Here is a 22,147-nt window from a genome sequence, read left to right as displayed (position 1 = left end):
ATTCTATGCATCAAGAGATAGGAAAAATGAATTAAACTTACATATATATATATGGATAGTGTAGAATTTTGTTGCACCGTCGGTATTGTAAATATTTTTTTACAATTTCAGTGCATCGAGTCAACTCGATAAGATGTAGAGCACCTTCAATTATGTATCTGCAGTTTCACTTTAGTTACGACTATGCAGGGAATAGTTCACTTAATTACTTAAAGTAAATAAACGCCATTATAAGATGCTGAAAAATCGCAAAATAGCACATAAAGTGAGGGTAATTCCACCGCATGCATATACCAAATTGTAGATTACATGGTAACAGATAAACAACCATGAAAAAAAGGGGTCATAGCATATTGTTCAGTTAAATAAGTACCATCTTACAAGTTAGAATTTTCACTTGTAAACACTACATCAAAAGTATCTCTTCAAATGGTGGTGCACATCCGATTCAAATCGGATCTTACACTATACTTCAGATTCGCTAATCGATAACTTAAGTAAAACTTATTGCAAAGGTGAATAGCAATACAATGAAAGAAACTGGAAGCACTATAATATGTCCCCTGACTGAAAGGCGGAGACAAAAAAGCATAGCTAATTTCCTTCTGGAAGACTTTGCAACATCACATTGATCGCGGGAAGCACAATGTTCCCCCAAAACCTGCAGATATACATTTGGTTTATATCCAAATAAAAAAGCGAGAAGCGAGCCTCATGCAAGTTTCTCAGTCAATTTCATTTATCCTCGTAATTTTAATTTGCAGAGTTTCTCTTTCCCTCCTAATGGGCAGGGAATTAGAAGAGGGACTAGGCCTAGGTGCTGCTGCTGGTACCCTTTTGTTTGAATCTTTTTTCTCATTGTAACATATAACACATTATTTCGCAAGTCAAAAGCAAAAGCTAAGAGGAAAAGAAAATCTTACCATAGCACAATGGTACTTAGCAAAGTTAACCACTTCAAAAGCCAAGATTTTCTTTGTAGCCGAGTGTTTGCTTAATCATTTAGTGACTTGTGAAATGCAACCTGCACATAGCAAGTAAGAAATATCAGTTTTCATCCATGCACTGCATCAGTAGGCCTACGTATCAATATATGCAATACGAAAAAACAACACATTTCAAGCTAAATCAGGGATAGAGGAAAAAGTCAGCCAGCAGTTGTTGAACTCGGAGACCGAAGGATTGATTCACTTATTTCTTTTGTCGTTAACACCCCACCCCCCACCCCCACCCCCACCCCGGTAAGTTTAACCTCCTATGTCAGCATAAAATTAAAAGGTTTATCAAGATAACTTTTTGGTGGGAGAAATATATGCTTCTGTTACTGATTTCGTCCCATGAGTAAAAATCCACACTAAAATGGCAAGTATCGTCAAGTAACATACAGAAGTGGATGTTTTCAGTAGCTCCCTCACAGCCATAGTCGCATAGCAAGAAGCTGGTAGTGTAAAGCTCAGCTTGAGAGCCATCTGGCTCCCCTCAGCATTACCACCACTCTGAGATTTCTCTGATTGCATCCCTGCTTCACTGTTAATCTTTTCCTCACGCCCTTTTTCTGGAAGCATGTCACCACCTACAGAGATTACTGAAGAGTCAGCAGGAAGTTCCTCGCTTCCATTGGCAGAGTCCTCCTCTCTGACCTTGCTTTTCTTTACTGACTTGGAAATGACATCAAAATCTGTCTCGGCTAGAGGTATAGTTCCATCCGTGTAACTAAGCAGTTCCCTGAAAAAACAATAAACGGCTTCAAAAGGACAAAAACGGCAGCTTCTTGTCCAATACAAAATTAAGTTACAATCTCATGTAGACAGTTTGTTTATCAAGGGTGGGGTGAGAATTAGAATTCTAAAGAGTATATCCAACTAACATTTTTGAAAACTGGCAAATATTAATCAGATCAGTCATCAAATCACAATTAAAACTCTGAAACAAAGTTAAAGCTTACTGATATTTCAATTAATTAAAAAACTGAAGTGCATTCTTTTTTTCTTTTTTTTTTGGGGTCAAGAAGTGCATTCATTATGATAATAGTAGCAAAAGTACTTATAATGTTGAAATACATTCATATTGATGATTATAATGAATAAAAATAGTTAACACTAATAAGAGTAGTTAACAAAATTATTATTATTATTATTATCATCTTGTGATGGAAAATCCCGAGGTGGTCTCCAAGGATCCACGCGTGAATGAACAGAAAACTCAAAGTTTGGAGAAAAGGCATCTTGAGAAGTCTTCTCAGATCCAGGTCCAAACGAACACTAACACTTGTGCAGCAAGCAAAACACACAAGATAAGTTACAAGTCTTTGGGCTGCTGAACAGAATTCAAGCAAACCTGGAAAGGATGGAACAACGTGACAACGCATTAAAACTGAAACTAGGTATGTGCAACCATGTCTGACCTACCATTCAAAATCCTTCGGTTTTTGAAACACACGTCTGTAAGCTCCAGTCATATTGGTTATGGAGAATTCCCTGCAACAAAGAGGAGGGTTTAAGTTCGGGAAATTACATCAGGTCATCTATAGCAGCAATTGTAAAGACTGTACAGTAGAGAAATAATTCCTTTCTTCCATAAGTTCAGACTTCAGTCCACTCTAGGGTTAATGATAATGAAAGCATCAGGTAACTATCATCTTTTCCACACATGATCTCCTTTTTTCTTTTTTTTCTTTTTTTTTTTTGGGTTGTGTGTGTGTGCGCGCGCCAGAAATGTATTATACTAAAGAAAAATAAGCCCACTGTACAGCAAAGAGAGAAATAAATCAAATTGTATCAGGGTTGGAGGCATGATTCAGGCAAGGTCTTTTAGAGAACTTTATAGATGGAGCTTTACCTCAACAGCACCTTTAACAGACTTTCGCGGGACGTGAGCATGTATTCTCGTTATCACGAGAGTGAGGGAGCAGAAGAATGAAGTTCCTTAGAAATATGCCTCTCAAGGATTTGATCCTCAAACGTTTTAGGTAGATGCAATCGCCGATTGGGCTGTTTGGGATGGAGCCACAACCAGATTGAAGATAACTAGGAGCCTGTTTGGATGGGCTTAAAAAAAGCAGCTTATAAGCTGCTTTAGATAAGCTAAGCCAAACGGGCCCAATTATTTTTTTGGGCTTATTTTAAGCACAAAATGACTTATAAGATGGCCAGCCAAACACTCAAAAAAGCTGACTTATAAGCTGTTTTCAGCAACTTATAAGCCAATCCAAACGGGCTCTAGATTGAAGATTGCCAGGCTAGAAGACGCGATATTGCTTAGATGTCAAGAAGCAAATCATGATTGGGACAAGGAACTTGATGGCTGAAGGACTCTTACCTGTTTCTCGATCTATGGACCGCTAGCACAGAGTGTAATGCTCTAAACAAGAGGTATTCTAGTAGTGGATCGTATCCATCCATGGAATGTGAACCGTTTCTGGGAGATTAGAGCAGGCGGCAGAGGATGATATAAAGCTAATTTGTCGATGAAATAAACAGTGTTGCTAGAACGGTCGCTGAAAGAGTATCCAAGCTAGCAAATTTAAGAAAGTTAGGAAAAGTTGTGGAGGTCTTGATACCACATGGAGAAAGAAAAGGAGAGATCTTACGATAAGCCTCCTATATAATAGCAGTTTAGGCTACTAGAAATAGATAAAGTATTGATTTAAATAAAATTAGGTGATAAGGAAAATTACCAAAATCCCGAGATACCTAGTTACGACAGATATAGGAAAGAATATATTCTATCTAGAATGAATTTAGGACATTCTGACTTAATTGCAACGATTCTGTTGACTTTAAAGAGTTGTATACCATTGGCCCCTGTGATATTGAGGGGGAGAATTATAGTGAAACTGAGATATAAGGGAGATGGATCAGGGGAAAGCAATGGGATGAAAAAGAAACTAAACATAAGCAATACAATACTGGCGAAAGCGAGAGAAGAGAGAAGAGAGAAAACTCTTAAATTGGATTTGAGAAAAGAATTTTGGACTTCGAAAAATTTGTGGAGGTGGCATTTGAGGGTTAAAGGAGGGAGCAATAGATCTCTTATCAGATAAAGAGCACTAGTGGAGAGAAGCGAGGAGAGCTACAAGGAGTAATGAGAGTGAAACTGTAACAGTTGAGAGCCTTAATCTAGAATGCTCTATAAATACCGGCACATGAAGCATGGGAGAGAGGAGAATTGGTGGAAATAATTGCCTATGTTGTGAAAATCCTCGTAGCAATCAATAATGAAAATATGGCATGCCTTTTGAGATAATAACCATTCTACATGTAAACTTTATTCAGGAGTTTACATTAAAAGATATGAGGACACTCCTGAGAGGATTGTACAAAAGATGGAAAAGGGACAAAAGAGATGACTTTGTTTGATACTATTTGTCTTTTATACCTTGCATATCGCATTGTGTAGCTATTATCAAGCTAAATAACGTTTCTGATTTATTGTACAGTATAATGCCGACATGACGTACATTCTAAGAAATAAATTACTTACACAAAAAAGGATCGAGCAACTAATGAAAAAGTGGATCAATTATTCGAATTTAAAGAAAATGTTTTACTCACTTGATCTTATGTGCAGTCTCTTTCAAGCTGATACCATCCTGACCAGTAAATAAAAGAGAGCAGATATGAATAAAATTACAAACAGCAATCACAGTTATCACAATTGACTGAACAAAGGTATTGATAACTTCAGAAGCAAATCTCTTTGAACCATTCAACTTTCCCATGTACTTCAAAAGTTAAACAAGAAGCTAAATGCACTTCATGAATTACAAAACATTGTTATATGAACTAAATAGTGGAAGGTTAAAAATCTTAATATGAAGTTATGATTGTCACTGTAGGTGTACGGAGAACCATATGAGACAGTGAGCAAAACTTTGTTCGGCTTTGCATGCTTTTTTTGTTAAAGCACTTAATACGCTGTCTAGAAACTATAAATAAAATATTGCATATAACAAATTTCAATCAGGCAGAGATTGAACAGAAAAAGTTGTGCAGCTTGGCCGCAATTTCAAGACAAATCTAACAGACAGACTGATGCTCAGCCAGAGGAACAACAATCCGCAGAGAAAAGGAAAAAGGATGTTCAAAGAAACAAGAGCCTGTTCAACAGGAGTCAAGTCCTTGTAAATAGCCTTCAGCAGTAGAATGTCATGGTCTTGCCAAACCGATCTAGTTTCAGGTACCATGTAGTTTCTTTCTTTATAATGGAACATGTTAGGATTTGAATCCCAAATCCGACCTTTGTAAGCAGGTTCCAGGAAAGATTGGAGGGTCACAGCTGGACCACTTAAATACCAACCTCCTTAGACAGAACCTACTTACGTCGTGATGTAAGCGAAGAATAAATAGCACACACAGATTTATAGTGGTTTACCCTCAATGTGAGAGCTACGTCCACGTTGCTGCTGCAGATCTTATTAAAGAAAAAATATTACAAGTGTTTACAACACTCAACCTCACAACCCCAATCCCAATTACACTCAAGAATTTTTACTCTCAAAGACTTCTCTTACTTAAGCCTTTCACTAAGAGTATTTCTCTTAGATTTTTCTCTCTATGGGATGTGTTGTCTTCTTCAATTTTGGTGTGTCTAGCAAATGAGAAAGCTTCCCTATTTATAGGTATGAGATGAACCTATTGATGTCATTAGTGACTCAAGCAAGCACTTGACAATTTTCCAAAGACAAGGAAGATGTTTTCTTCCTCAAAACAAGGGAAGTGTTTTCTTCCTCAAAACAAGGGAAGTGTTTTCTTCCCAAAAATAAGGGAGGTGTTTTCTTCCCTAAAATAAGGGAGGTGTTTTCTTCCTCAAAATAAGGGGATGGACCCAACAAATCTCCCACTTGAAGACTAATTTTAATTTGTCTTCACACTTTGATCGATGCAGCAGTTCTTTCCTAGTTTCATACTTCGTGCAGGCCAACTGAAGCTGAGCATAGCTTTAGTTTGTCTATCGTCACTGCCTTTGTCAGCATGTCTGCTGGATTCTGACTCCCTGCGATCTTCTCAAGCACTAGCGCTCCATCTTCCAAAGCTGATCTAATGAAATGGTACCGGAGTTGTATGCGCTTTGTTCGAGCATGGTAGACCGGGTTCTTTGCCAAATGAATGGCACTTTGGCTATCACAATATAGCACACTTCCCTCGTGGTCCTGATCCAATTCCCGCAGAAAAGATTGTAGCCACATCATTTCCTTTGTGGCCTCCGTCACAGCAACGTACTCAGCCTCACAACTAGAGAGAGCTACTATCTTTTGCAACTTGGAAACCCAAGAGATTGCAGTACCTCCGAAGGTGTAAACATACCCGGATGTGCTCTTTCTGCTATCAACATCACCGCCGTTGTCAGCATCAACATACCCTTGCAATCCTGTTTCTGATTTTCAGAAATACAGAGCTGAACTCGAGCTGCCTTTCAGATATCTGAATATCCACTTCACAGCCTCCCAGTGTTGCTTTCCCGGATTGCTCATAAATCGGCTGACAACTCCCACTGCATGTGCAATGTCTGGCCTTGTACATATCATTGCATACATAAGACTACCGATTGCAGATGCATAAGGTATCTTGTTCATCTGCTTCTTCTCATCCTCGGTTGTCAACGACTGATCCTTTGACAACCGAAGGTGTCCAGCCAAGGGAGTGCTGACTGGCTTGGCATCATGCATGTTGAACCTTTTGATAACTTTCCTCACATATTCTTCTTGTGAGAGTTTGATGCCCTCCTTGCTTCGATCGATTCTCATCCCAAGGATTTGCTTTGCAGCTCCCAAATCCTTCATTGCAAACTCTTCCGATAACCTTTTTTTCAACCGATCAATCTCCTGTAGGTTTGCTCCTACGATTAGCATGTCGTCGACATAGAGTAGCAGTATCATGTACGAGTCTTCAAATTTCTTGAAGTAACAACAGTGATCTGCCTCGCACCTTGAAAAATCAGCTTTCTTCATAAAGCTGTCAAACTTTAAATACCACTGTCTTGGAGCCTGTTTTAGTCCGTACAGACTCTTTTGAAGTTTGCACACCAGATTCTCCTTTCCTTTGACTTTGAATCCCTCCGGTTGTCGCATGTAGATTTCCTCGTCTAGATCACCGTGAAGAAATGCAATTTTCACGTCCATCTGTTGCAGATGTAGATTTTCCTTTGCTACCAGTCCAAGAACAGTTCTGATAGTCACCATCTTGACTACGGGAGAGAAGATCTCCGTATAGTCGATGCCTTCTTTCTGTTGAAATCCCTTTGCAACCAGCCTTGCTTTATAACGCTTGCTTCCATTGGGTTCTTCCTTTATCCGATAAACCCATTTGTTTTGCAATGCCCTCTTATCCTTTGGCAACTCGGCTAATTCCCATGTATGATTTGCCGATAGTAAATCTATCTCATCTTTCATTGCCAGCTCCCACTTGGTCGATTCATCGACTTGCATTGCTTCTTCATAACATTCCGGCTCCCCTCTATCAGTGAGTAGAATGTAGTTGAGGGATGGAGAGTACCTATGAATCGGCTTCCTGATCCTGGATGATCTACGTAGTTCTGTGATTGGCGTCTGCTTATTTGTTTCAGAATCGGCACTTTCATCAGCACCTTCTCGGATTGTTTGTTCCTCTGCCTCGGCTGTACCTGGCTGCGGCTCAGGTGTCGGGAAGTCCCTCAAATCGACTATTTCCGATTCCTTGTCCTGACATTCTGAATTTTTTTGCAACTTGTCTTTGTACAGTACCTCTTCGTTGAAGACAACATTCCTGCTTCGGATGATCTTCCGATTTTGTTCATCCCAAAATTGGTAACCAAGCTCGGTGTCACCATAGCCAATAAAGTAACACTTCTTTGATTTTGGATCAAGCTTGCTTCTAGCCGTATCATCATTATGAACATATGATAAGCAGCCGAACACTTTCAGAAATGATAGATTTACCTTCTTGCCACTCCAGACTTCTTCTGGAATTCTGAAATCCAAGGGAACTGACGGTCCTCGGTTAATTAAGAAGGCCGCGGTATTGACTGCATCTGCCCAGAATGTCTTGGGTAGTCCAGAGTGTATTCTCATACTCCGAGCACGCTCGTTCAACGTTCGGTTCATTCTTTCGGCTATTCCATTTTGTTGCGGCGTTCCAGGAATAGTCTTCATCATCTTGATCCCATTATCGGCACAGTACCGTTTGAAATCACCATCAGTGTATTCTCCGCCGTTGTCGGACCTCAAACACTTCAACTTGAGGTTTGTTTCATTCTCAACCATGGCTTTCCATCTTTTGAATACACTAAACACATCGGATTTATTTTTCATAAAGTAAACCCACACCTTCCTGGTTGAATCATCAATGAAGGTCACGTAGTAGTGTGATCCTCCAAGAGAGGGGACAATGGTAGGTCCCCACACGTCTGTGTGCACCAATTCCAGCTTCTCGACCTTCAACTCCCTGCCTGCATTTGAGAAGCTTACTCGCTTTTGTTTTCCGAGAATACAGCTCTCACACGTATGAAGGTCCACCGTCTTCAGCTCCGGAATTAAGCCATTTGTCACCAACAGCTTCATCCCCTTCTGGCTGATATGTCCCAGCCGACAATGCCACAAATATGTCTTCTTTGTGTTGTCAACCACAGCAACAGTATCACGACAGCTAGTCGTCATGTAGAGAGTGTCAATCTTCTTTCCTCGGCCAACTACCATAGCACCTTTCGCCACCTTCCAAGACCCATTACCAAAGTTGAGATCATATCCCTCATCATCAAGCTGACCTACTGAGATCAGGTTTCGCATCAGCTTTGGAACATGTCTAACTTTTGTAATCTTCCACGAGGATCCATTTGACATCTTCAAATTAATGTCTCCCGTGCCAACAACGTCTAGCGGCTCTCCATCGGCTAAATAAACTTTGTCGAGATTCCCAGCCACGTAGTTTGTCATTATATCATGATGTGGGGTGGTATGAAAGGACGCTCCTGAGTCAAGCACCCAAGAGTCTATCGGGCTGTCAACCGATAGCAACAACGCATCGCCAATGTCTTCCGTAGCAGCGTTGATTCCAGCCCCCTTGTTGTCCTCCTTCTTTGGCGCCCTGCAGTTCTTCTTGAAGTGACCTGGTTTTCCACAGTTCCAACACTCAAGTGTTCGTCCTGGTCTGGATTGACCCCTGCCATTCCTTGACTTCGATCTGCCCCTATTTCGGTTGTAGTTTCTGTCATAATTTCTGCTTCTGTTTTCAACATTAAAAGCAGAACTCGTCGATGCCTCTCCAGAATCTGTCCTGCGCACCTCCTCAGCAAGGATACGATCCCTAACATCGTTGAACTTTAGTTTGTTACTGCCGACAGAATTACTAACCGCTGCTCTCATTGGCTCCCAGCTATTTGGTAGGGATGCCAACAAAATTAGAGCTTGCACTTCATCATCGAAATCAATTTTTACCGATGACAATTGATTTACAATGGTATTGAATTCATTTACGTGTGCAGCAACATGAGCATTTTCCATCATCTTTAGATGAAATAGTTTCTTCATGAGAAATACCTTATTATTTGTCGAAGGTTTCTCATACATGTCAGACAATACCTTCATCATATCTGCGGTGGTCTTCTCCTTTGCCACGTTGTGAGCAACGTTCTTTGACAGCGTCAGCCGAATGACTCCCAGAACTTGTCTGTCGAGGAGACCCAATCTGCTTGCTTCATCTCCTCTGGTTTCGGACTCAGAGGTTCATGAAGCTTTCTGCCATATATATAATCTTCAATTTGCATTCTCCAGAACGCAAAATCTGTACCATCGAATTTACCGATGCCGTGCGTCGTACCATCTTCGCCTCCCATCGTTTCTAAATCACAACACAACCTGTTGCTCTGATACCAGTTGTTAGGATTTGAATCCCAAATCCGACCTTTGTAAGCAGGTTCCCAGGAAAGATTGGAGGGTCACAGCTGGACCACTTAAATACCAACCTCCTTAGACAGAACCTACTTACGTCGTGATGTAAGCGAAGAATAAATAGCACACACAAATTTATAGTGGTTCACCCTTAATGTGAGAGCTACGTCCACGTTGCTGCTGCAGATCTTATTAAAGAAGAAATATTACAAGTGTTTACAACACTCAACCTCACAACCCCAATCCCAATTACACTCAAGAATTTTTACTCTCAAAGACTTCTCTTACTTAAGCCTTTCACTAAGAGTATTTCTCTTAGATTTTTCTCTCTATGGGATGTGTTGTCTTCTTCAATTTTGGTGTGTCTAGCAAATGAGAAAGCTTCCCTATTTATAGGTATGAGATGAACCTATTGATGTCATTAGTGACTCAAGCAAGCACTTGACAATTTTCCAAAGACAAGGAAGATGTTTTCTTCCTCAAAACAAGGGAAGTGTTTTCTTCCTCAAAACAAGGGAAGTGTTTTCTTCCCTAAAATAAGGGAGGTGTTTTCTTCCTCAAAATAAGGGGATGGACCCAACAGAACAAACACCTCCAATCCCTCAATGCATTTTTCTTTCAACAATATACCACCAAAATACATAAGAAGAAAAAGTAGTAATTGGCAAAGCATAATCGAGTACATGTATCAACCAGCTCAGCACTTTAGATGAAGAAAAAATACCTTCTGTGCCAAGTCACGGTAAACTTCACCAATGTCATTTGATGGATAAATAACCCTAGACCTGCCATTATAATATGTCTCACAAACAAAAGCAAACAATAACTCAAAGAATATTGTAAACATTATATTATCTTACCCAGGCAAAGGCAGAAGTACATCATCGATGGTATATGTACCAGATTTAAGGTCTTCTTCATTTATAGCCTGTAAAATGGCAATTATCGCTTGACTTAATTAGACAGATGAGAACTGCTCACAGAAGAAGCGAAGGTACCAAACAACTATGCCTCAATACCAAGCAACACGAGGAAACTCAATACAGAAGAGGTACCACAAGATCGAAATTTTTTAAGCAATTTAACTTTTCCTTACCTCTCAGCAACTTCAGTAGGCATGAGTCTGAAGCGACTAGGTGTACTTTCTAACATTTAATTAAAACAGACGCAGTGTTAAACATCAGAAAAGAAACTATTCCCCCCATATCATAAATAACTGATAATTGACAATCCTGCAGAATATATAACAAATTAACACCATCCATTTCACCATACAACTGGATAAATGGTGGCCATCCAGGTCTCTAAGTTGCACTTTGCATCCTCCTTTTTTTTTTTTTCAGTTGCATGGGGATTTACAAGCATCACGCAAGTCAAACATATAGAGAACCTCTGGGACTTTTTAATTTATTTTTATTTTGTAAAATGTTGGCCTGAGATGAATTCAAATGGTAAAACATGGTCAGTGAGGATGCATATAGCTTACCCCTACTTGTTTGAGACTGAGGCGTAGTAGTTGTTGCATAGGGATTTAGCAGCAGGGTCTCTTATAGTCAAAATGTTGTAAGCCACTAACTGTTCATGCAAGTAAGTTCATGTATATGATATACCACCCGCTTCAGAGCACCCTGTAATTCATAACCCTAATAGTAACTTTACCCATTAAATGAAAAATCATAGTGATATAGGCTGTATATCTCTTTGCTTATTTCATTTGGACATACCCTATACAACATACTGTCAGGGACGAACTTCTGTACAAAATGCGGGCTTGTTTTGAGTCTCCTCAAGCTGGAGACCCAGAGAGTGGGCTGGGGAGTTAAAAGGCCCTTTGTTTAATCTTATTATGGGTTCTTGACTTCTTGTTACTATGTCCTCAGAATATGAAATGGAGCTCTGCCTAGAGATGGAGGGAAGACATATGAACCCATCTGTCATGCAATGTTTTTCATATAAACTCTTCGCTTAGAAATTTAAGGAACAGCTCTTGTTCTTAGAAAATCCAGATACCAACCTTGACTGGTATATTTCTTTCTTCAGGAACATCAGTCTCTGAGGTCTCGTCCAGATTGCTATAATCATCCATGTTATTGTCATTCACGTCTTCAAATTCAACAACAAAAGGTTCTTTCTCTTTATGTTGTTCTTTTGAATACACCAAATCTCCCAACACAACTTGGTCAAACCCTATGATATGGGGCAATGAAAATGGCTGAGAATCAGTGTTACACTCAAGTATCCATAAGTACATTCCGATCAACATATATACATAAGAAAAATAGTTAATAGAAGTTGAATAACGCAAACCATGCTTTTGCACTCTCATGCTCGCTGCATGGTTCCAAAGATAACTTTGATAGCTATGTACATACCTAAAAAGAGAAGATCTGTATCATTATAAAAGCTCAAACTTGAAAAGTTATGCATGACCCTTTTCTGTACTCCCGGCCCCTTTAAGCCCCTTAAATCTCATGATCAATTGATGTTTATAGCTTTACACTCTTGGAAGCAGGTAAGAAGCTGTAGAGTTCTACAAATCTGGATAGCTTTTCAATACTGGAATGCTTCACCTTCTTTAAATCTGCATTTCTGGTTTAGAATTGAGCTGATGGTTTCACATTATTTACCTTAGGGCCCAATGAGTTATTCTTTGAACTGTACCGATAGAGGTTTGATACATAAACAGAAAAGTATAAAGGATTTTCAGATTACAGTACTAGAGAAGTCGGGCACTGAGAAGAACTTTTTGAGAATTGACATACAAGTAATTTAACAAGGGTTTCTTCCTGAAGTGTTCATCATGCATATTTTTCGGATGACATCCTTGTGGAGGTATATCTAGAAGAATCTATCGAATCAAGGGCTCTGATAAACAAGGCCCACATATATACTGAATTTGTTTGAGGAAGGGGATGCAAGAGGAAAAAGTGATCATAAGTTGTGATTATCTTCGTTTAAATTTCTCTGTGGATTTACTTTTCTGAGTTAGAAGAAAGAGAGATTTCAAAAATGGAAACACAAAAGAAAAACAACTACCTCAGACTATTCACGTCTTTTTCCTGCTAACGTGTTGGTGGAGAGAGGGGGGATGAGGGCTGTGCAAAAGCTGAGGGAGGACTATTTTTTTAACGATGAAGCTTCCTATGGTGATACCCAAGTAGCAAGCTGCTACCGGGTATGGGTCAAGAAATAATACTCCCTCCGGATCAAAAAAAAGTGTCCACTTAGCCTTTTTTTCTTGGGTAAAAAAAGTGTCCACTTATCAAATCAAGAAAGAATTAACCTTGTTTTTCCAGATTTACCCCTATTAAAGTGTTATATGATCAAATCCCAATGCCTATTTAATTAGGGGCAGTTTAGTCAAATTACCTATATTTGTCTAGGAGTTAGTATTTTCTTAGGAGGTGTGCAAATGGCTAAGTGGACTCTTTTTTTGATCCGGCGAGAGTAACAGCTTTAGCAGTAAGAAAGAAGCTTTGACTTGAAACTAACTGTAGTTCAACAAAAGTAGGAACAGGCACTGGCCCTACTATTGATAACTGATAACTGAGCATGCTATGAAGACACCTTGATCAGAGAGCTCAGGAAAAGGATTATCTAAATGCAAATCTCAGATAAATAAAATGTGTTCATAAAAGCAAAGACTCAAATCAAGGGAAGTGACTACGAAAAATGAGTTGCATGTATTTGCACTTTCTTGCTTCACCTTTCAATCACTAAATTTCAGACAAATATGTAACGTACAAGACGAAATAGTGAATCCTGCTATGAATGCCACTTACATCATTCGGAGAGTCCTGGGTATGGCCTTCAGAGCTTGTAGATAGTTTCCAGGAGATTTTTTCAGGCACTGCAACTTTTATAATGTTGACACGAAATGTCAATTGTAGAACATAATAACACAATCGCCTATCACAAATACTGGGAAGTCAAGGACAGCACAAATAATGGAATGTAGAATGTCAAAAAAGCAAAATCAGACGTATAGATAAATAAGCAAGGCAAACTTAGATTATTGCAAGTCATTAAATGGTACTCCCTCCGGATCAAAAAAAGAGTCCACTTAGCCTTTTTTTCTTGGATCAAAAAAAGAGTCCACTTAGCAAATCAAGAAAGAATTAACCTTGTTTTTCCATATTTGCCCCTATTAAGTCTTATATGATCAAATCCCAATGCCTATTTAATTAGCGGTAGTTTAGTCAAATTACCTATTTTTGTCTAGGAGTTAATATTTTCTTAAGGGGTGTGCAAATGGTTAAGTGGACTTTTTTTTGATCCGGAGGGAGTAATACTCATCATGAGCAAAACATTCAGTTACTTTTGGGAAGTTAGACTTCGAGGTACAACAATGGAGGCTGAATTCAACCTTTTCTTTTTAAATTACAAATAATAACTAAAGGACTCAAGTGGGATATATGTAGTGTTGTTCACTGGAACTTACAATCGCCTTTTCAGCAACCAGATAACGAGGTAACTGCCTCAAAGTCCCATCAATGTCACCACTTTCCTTGTAATACTCCCTTACTGTACTGATGGCATTCTTCTGTATTCAAGATTAAAGCTGAGGAGAACAATTCTAGCCCACACACGAATAATAGTGCATATTTTTGTAAAGCAAATTGTTGGGAAGAGAACTTTCATGTTTAAGGGTTGAAGAAAGTGAAAAAAGAAGCAAAATTATGGATAAAGTGAAATAGCAAAGGATATCCCCTTCTCTTGGATCAAGAATCAAGCTGAGAGCAGCTTTCCACTCTCCACGCAACAACGCAGCTCCGATTAGATGGGTTGGCACAGAACTGCTGCCAAACCGCTACAATATTTACATAGACAACAAGATGAACATGGCCATCAAAATTATGGCACATTGGTGACTTTCACAGTTTCACTTGCCAATCACAGTTCAAACTCAGGCTTAGCAATAAATGAGTTTCATGTTTTATTTCCAATTAAGAACTTCATTAAAGCCCTCTCCAAAATCCAAAGAGAAAATGAAAGCCACAAAAAAATTGAAAGAATATCAAGGAGTAAACCAACATTAACCAGAATATGTTATTAAATGTGAATGCTGATCTGCCTATGTTGAGTACGGGCTTCTTATTGGTGATTAAAATGTCATGCAATGCACGACTAAAGATAAGCTCAAGCATAGCAGTATTTTTAAAATTATAGCTTATGTTTACCCCACATACTGACATACTTATGAATTAACTGTACTATCAGGGAACCATACGCGTATGTGAACGAGACATTGGAAAATGAAGAAAGGAAGTTCATTAGTGAGTTTCTCCTAAAGCTAAATAAGGTCGGAGGTATTCCAAGAGTTTCTGTAAAAGCTCTTCTTTTTTTATGAGAAGGTAACACTTTTGTATATATATTCACTGCCCAAACTCTAGAGCAATCACCAAAAAAAAAAAAAAAAAAAATGTACAGAACAAAGAGTTCCCAACCCTCTCAAGTTTCACAATGATCTTAAACATCAAAAATAGCTTCTGTAAAAGCTCTTTTACAAAGAGATACTTACGAAGAACAAAAATGAAAGGCCTAGACTGGATTTCAACAAGAGCTAACTTATCCACCAAAACCAAGATAAAAAGATCTGCATGCTACGTAGTACCTGTAAGCCAAAATAGTTTATAAACCCATGTTTTCCTAGGGCAACTGCTGATGCTTTAATTATATCCTCGGACTCTGCTGACACTCCCCTGAAAAGATTTCACTTCCAACCCATCACATAACATGACATAAAAATCAGCAAACTTTACAGCCATACTTCAAAAGAATAAGGAACATGAGCAAAGAGAGGAAAATGGCATTCATGTACCATCCGGAACCCCACAAGAAATGGACAAATGAAATATACAAACATAACTATACCGAAGTGTTATAGTAAATCGGTTCCCATAAAGCTGCCCAAGCATAAGCCCTTCTTTAACATGGCTGTAACATCAATACGTCAGAAACATTTTACATCAAAGAAAGAGAGAGAGATTGTCATAAGACCATAGAACACAGAGGCGTTGATCTCACCAAAAGTCACCAACTTTGATTCCAATCAATCTTCTGTTGAGAGCTGCTAATTTACTTGCTTGTTGCTTGAAAACAGTTACCTATATAGTGAAAACTGTGAGAGCTTAGTGATAGAAAGAGATAACACTAAATATGTATTCCCACATAGAAAAAGAAAAAAAGTTGTGTGAAACGGAAAAAAAGGGGGCAATGAGGAGATGTGTATACATATTTTCATGTCCAAGCACTACCAAGTTTTGAATCAAACCACACCAATAATATCTAATAACATTAATTATCTATGATATAAAATTATCACATACATATTCTAGATAAAAGATTTTGTTTGCTGGAAAAAAGAGATCGACTATTTTCCAGAAATTCATACTAAAATGCCTTTCTTAATAACAATTTAAAAGAATACATTTATAAATTTAAATAATAAAATTATGTTATTACTTTTTCTATAAACAACAACAAACCCAGTATAATCCCACCATGTGAGGTCTGGGGAGGGTAGAGTGTACGCAGACCTAACCACCACCTTGAAAGGTAGGGCGGTTGTTTCCGAAAGACCCTCGGCTCAAGAAGAGAACAAGAGAGGAGAAACAAGAGAGGAAAAAACAAGACAAAAGGTTAGATAGGACCAATCATATCGAAAACATTATGAAAGCAAGGAATAACAAAAGCGAGAAAGTCATGGTATAACAGCCCGGAAAGAAAGGAGCATTAACTACTATAGATAACTAAGATAACCAAAGTACAACGGCCCAACAAATATAAGCAGCAATCAAATGCAGAAATCAAATGGCAATAAACAAGTGAGCAAAACTACAACTACTATGGTGAAAGGATTAGCTACCTAGCCTACTATCCTAATCTGAGTCCTCCACAACCTCCTATCTAAGGTCATGTCCTCGGTGAGCTAAAACTGTGCCATATCCTGTCTAATCACCTCTCCCCAATACTTCTTCGGCCTCCCTTTGCCTCTCCTGAAACCGTCCATAGCCAACCTCTCACACCTCCGCACTGGGGCATCTGTGTCTCTCCTCTTCACATGCCCAAACCATCTCAGCCTCGCTTCCCGCATCTTGTCGTCCACCGATGCCACTCCCACCTTGTCTCGGATATCTTCATTCCTAATTCTATCCCTCCTAGTGTGCCCACACATCCACCGCAGCATTCGCATTTCCGCGACTTTCATCTTCTGAACGTGAAATTTCTTGACTGGCCAACACTCCGCCCCGTACAATAAGGTCGGTCTAACCACCACTTTGTAGAACTTGCCTTTAAGTTTTGGTGGCACTTTCTTATCGCGCAACACTCCGGAGGCGAGCCTCCATTTCATCCACCCTGCACCAAGACGATGTGAACATCGTCGTCGATATCCCCATCTCCCTGTATAATAGACCCAAGATACTTGAAACTTCCTTTCTTTTGAATGGCCTGGGTACCAAGCCTCACTTCCTCGTCAGCCTCACTCGGTAGGCCACTGAACTTGCACTCCAAGTATTATGTCTTGGTCCTACTCAATTTAAATCCTTTAGACTCCAACGTCTGTCTCCAGCCCTCCAGTTTGTCGTTAACTCCGTTGCGAGTCTCGTCAATCAGGACTATGTCATCCGCGAACAACATACACCAAGGCACCTCACCTTGTATTTGTCGCGTCAATTCATCCATCACCAGAGCGAATAGAAACGGGCTTAGAGCTGATCCCTGATGCAACCCCATCATAACAGGGAAGTGCTCCGAGTCTCCTCCTACCGTCCTTACCCTGGTCTTAGCTCCATCATACATGTCTTTTATCGCTCTAATGTACACCACAGGTACACCTTTAGCCTCCAAGCATCTCCATAGAACCTCTCTTGGCACTTTGTCGTAGGCCTTTTCTATATCAATCAATATAGAAAAGATATATGTTTTTCTATATCAATCGAAAAAATATATGTTTTTATTCATATATTATGATATAATTTATATATCATCTCACCTAAAGCATTTTAATGATGTTTTATCAAATAGAAATAGTAACTGAAAAGCTTAAGCGGTTAAGAGAGCACAGTTTAATTTAATTAATATGTCTACGACACGCCCCCTCACATGTAGGCTTAATTTGTTTTCCATGAACCACGCATGTAGAAATGCTTTTGATAATGGGTGGCTGTAAAACTTGAACTCAAGTCATATGCTTGCTCTAGGACCATGTTAAGAAAATGGACATTGGGCTTAACTAAATCTCAAAAGAAAGCTCATGAAGTGAGGATCACTCAAGACCATATAAGGAGACAATAACCCACCCTTCAACCAACATGGGACACTTTGACAATACATGCACGTCCAAGGCTAGACATCTGGGTGTGAACAATATAACATGGGGACCAAATATTGTATAAGCAAATAATAGCGATGGACCTGGCGTTGATACCTCCATTGCGTCTTAAAGATAGAACTATTATAGAGTGCATTTTTATTTATTTAATATTGCCTTCAAAACGTCCCCTCGACTCCTCAGATGCAGGCCAAATTCTTTCCATTGGGTCAAGCACGTGGAAAAAAAAATTAATAATGCGTGGCAATATGACCTGAAGCCAAGAACTTTGACTGCTTCTAAATCATGTTGAAGTGGATGAGTATCTCAATCTAAAAGCTTGAAATGTTAGAGCAAGCATACTTTTATTAAATTATTGCTCAACACGCCTCATGTTCGGATATGATTCTTTTTCATAGGCCAAGCATGTGAAACAAAAAAATTGATAATTGGTAGCTGTGAGACTTGAACCCAGGACCTTCGCATGCGTTGATACATTGTCAAAATGTGTGTATCATCCCATTAAAAGTTTAATCAGACAAAGAGAGCACATTTTATTTATTTAAATGTCTTCAACAAGCCCCTTACATGCGGGCAGGACCAAGCATGTGGAAGTTCTTTTTAATAATGGGTGATGGTGAGACTAGGTAGAGAAACACATGACATCAAAAAGTTGACCAGAACTTACGTAGTTTTTAACTCCTGATGAAGATGCAAGTAAATGACGACAAAATAAAATGATGACAAGAAAACATACCCTCTGGGTTGTGACAGCACGCTTATCTTTGGTACCAGAAAATCCAAAGGACTTAGGCTGCCAGATCATCCATAAAATCAATCAGATCAATGTTGTCTTACAATTTTTCTGTATCAAGCTATCAATAATGCAGAACTACTTGTATGTTGCAGCACACATCTGACAGCAATACAAACTGGACGAACTTTTGCCTTTTAAATATTTCTTGTTTAAACTCAGGCGTCCGTTAGAACTTAGAAAAGCTAGCATACATATGCAAGAGAATTTTGGTTTTGAAACTGAACGAAGTAAGTTCTTTTTAGGAAATTGCGTGTCACCAACCTGAACGCCAAGCATCTTTGCTATAACGTTTAAAGCTTCCTGTGTATCCTTATTCTCCTTGAAAAGATGAAACCTAAAATTTAGATTTTGCAACAACAACACCATTTTAGATACTATTCAAGAGCAATATGATGTTAAAACAACAAAACGCTTTCTATAACCATGAAAGTTCAAGAACGATTAGTCAGAAAATTATCAAGTGAGAACAATAAGATTTAATGTGTAAGACAAAGAGAACTTTTGTTTATAGATGTTAAAGAACCTGCGATGGTATGAGTAAGTAAAGAAATCAGAACTTAATACATACTACATTACAGCACAACACGAGTAAGGAATTAATGTTGGTCTGTCTCATTGAATCAAATTTACCATCATTTCCACGTCTAGTTGTAGCACTCAGTGTGCTAGCATTTACCAAAAGTGACTCGAGATTACTAATCATATAAGGTATCAGCAACTGGAAGAATCAAAATTGACTGGATCCATTGATATGCTTAAAGATTGTGATGTTAGTAAACTTGTATGAATAATTAGCGTTCACTTGAGAATCCCTTTTATAGAGAATCACTTTGCACATATTCTTCGACTCCACCTTGGAGAGCTGTTTGAATTATCACTCAAAAAAAGTATTTTGACCACTCCAAAAATGTATTACTCCACAATTCTTCTTTTCCAGATTATTTGACTTTTCTATTTAGTCCCATTTTTAGACTATATCATCAGAATATACTCATCAGCCCAACAAATGCGCAGTACGGACTTCTAGAATGAAGAAAATGGAGACCATTAATATTTCTTTGATAAATAGAAAACCTAACTTTGTATGTGATGCAAAAATCTACACAGAACAACAAAGAAAAAGATACGTAATGCTGTAAATTTGTAGAAAACGTACCTTTTCAAAAAAAGATCTGAATGAAAAAGTAGAGACAAATGCAACAACTAGAGTTTACCTGAGGAACTTGCCACGATGTTCTGGCCAACTGTCTGAACCTCTACTGTCATAACGTTTATCATCTCGGTTTTTCCTTTTTCTAGAGTATTTACCCCTTCCATTATTCCCTCCCTTATTCAATCTCACACGAACACACTTTGATTGGTCCTCTACTCCATCAATAGTATCTGTTACAAGGAATTTTAACCTTTCCTTGAAAAAGTTATGAATTGCCTGAAATGTATTAACTTATCAGATATAGGATACTTCCAAAAGGAACCATATGAAGCCAAAAGAAACAACCAACGAGCATGTGATAAGGACTAACAGTCCGATGGGATTTATCTGAACTTGGTGAAAGGACGATGGATTCATCAATGACATCGACCCCAGAATTATGTTTATCAATAAGAGCCTTAAGCTTGTCAGCATCAGAATTGCCAGCGAGAGATCTGAAAGATTCTATCTCAGTCACATAACTTGTATTCGGTTGATCAGATACATTTACATCCTTGTCCTCCGAACACTGGAAGAAGATATTGGCGCATATCATAAAGCAATTTTAAATGAACATACAGGTCACCAGGAAGAAATTAAAGTCAACTTACCACCTCCTTTGGAGCCTCCAGTGAAGTCAAATGAACAACATTTTCATCTAAGTCCACTTCATTTACAATGAAGTCGGAGTACCTAGAAACATAACAAAACGGCCATAAAGATGAACCGTTTTAAAAATAAAGAACGCATTTTTTGTAATCAAGAATTGGAATAAAATAGCTCACAGAAATCAGAGTAAAGAATTCCCAACTTATATATCCTCTTCAAAGCATTTTCATTTACATGGGTATTCCTCTATTACCAATTCCAACTAATGACATAACACCATATGGAAGTACACATGCAAATACAAATACAAATACATAACCAAACAACCAAATAGTTCCAAAGAAGGATGATTTTTTACAAAAATATACAACCCAACATAATATATTACACCTACATAGCCATATTTTCAGTTTACATTCGCATGACCAATTTTTTATTTTTATTTTTTTGCGCAACAGTGCTTATACACTTTGTATACAACAATATACAAATATTATACACTTATAGTAACCAACGTGTCCACCTTGCATAAAAGTGTATAATAAGAGGTGTTTAAGTAAAAACTGGGCTAAACTGGGTGATCAAGGAAAAAGTGGGCTAAAGTGAGTAAATATTCTTGGCCAGTAGACATAGAGTGTAACTACCTTTGCTTGAGGATGCCACGGAAGCCAGGGAGGTTGGAAATGTAGCAGGAAATACCCACATCAGATTCATCCATAGTTTTCATAGTAGCAGGAAAAAGGGTGTGATCAAAGAATCTGTTGTAATAGGGTTTTAGAATATTCTTAGAGGGGGAACCAACAACTTGTTGCAGGGTTTCTGTTGATGACTTCTCAGTTTAGAACAAAGGGTTTTTAGCATTAGTACGACGATAGTAGGAGAAAATGATCAAAATGGTCCTTAATGTATGGGGTTGGATTGTTTTGGTCCTTGATATATTCATTTGATTGAAATAGTCCATGATATTTCGAGAAAATGATCAAAATGGTCCTTAATGTATGAGGGTTGGATTGTTTTGGTCCTTGATATATTCACTTGATTGAAATAGTCCTTATGTATGCAAAATATGGATGATTTTGGTCCTAAATCCTAAATATAATGCCGTAACATTATTCAAATGTTTGACACAAAAAATCCATCAAATGTAAGTGAAATATTTTTAATTTTTTTAATTTTTACTTTTTTATTATTTTTATTTTTAAAATGTATTATTCTTTTTATATTATTTATTTTTCATTTTCTTTCTTTTCATTCTCAACCTTCACTTCTTATGATTCCATGTAATTGCTCGTATTTTTTTATTTTATTTATTTAGCATAACCGTGTTATTATTCTAATATTTGAAACTACACC

The 22,147-nt window shown here is 38.3% G+C and overlaps 1 protein-coding gene across 1 annotated transcript; it reads right to left on the bottom strand.

Annotated features, from left to right (window-relative positions):
• Positions 1 to 266: 266 nt before the first annotated feature.
• Positions 267 to 21,670, bottom strand: LOC132645266 (multisubstrate pseudouridine synthase 7). The gene is given in 22 exon segments (XM_060362166.1): positions 267 to 661; positions 924 to 1,024; positions 1,386 to 1,725; positions 2,409 to 2,477; positions 4,554 to 4,591; positions 10,587 to 10,647; positions 10,723 to 10,790; positions 11,877 to 12,049; positions 12,170 to 12,234; positions 13,645 to 13,718; positions 14,304 to 14,407; positions 14,570 to 14,672; positions 15,477 to 15,564; positions 15,737 to 15,799; positions 15,890 to 15,969; positions 18,934 to 18,990; positions 19,255 to 19,327; positions 20,208 to 20,422; positions 20,517 to 20,714; positions 20,800 to 20,878; positions 21,439 to 21,584; positions 21,587 to 21,670. Coding segments are annotated over 21 exon segments (2,193 nt in total). The 5' UTR covers positions 21,656 to 21,670; the 3' UTR covers positions 267 to 661; positions 924 to 994.
• Positions 21,671 to 22,147: the final 477 nt, after the last annotated feature.

This window comes from Lycium barbarum, chromosome 6, assembly GCF_019175385.1.
Source record: "Lycium barbarum isolate Lr01 chromosome 6, ASM1917538v2, whole genome shotgun sequence".
Classification (NCBI taxonomy): domain Eukaryota; kingdom Viridiplantae; phylum Streptophyta; class Magnoliopsida; order Solanales; family Solanaceae; genus Lycium; species Lycium barbarum.
Note: the sequence above shows the minus strand (reverse complement) of the source record. Positions and strands in the feature narration are given on the sequence as shown.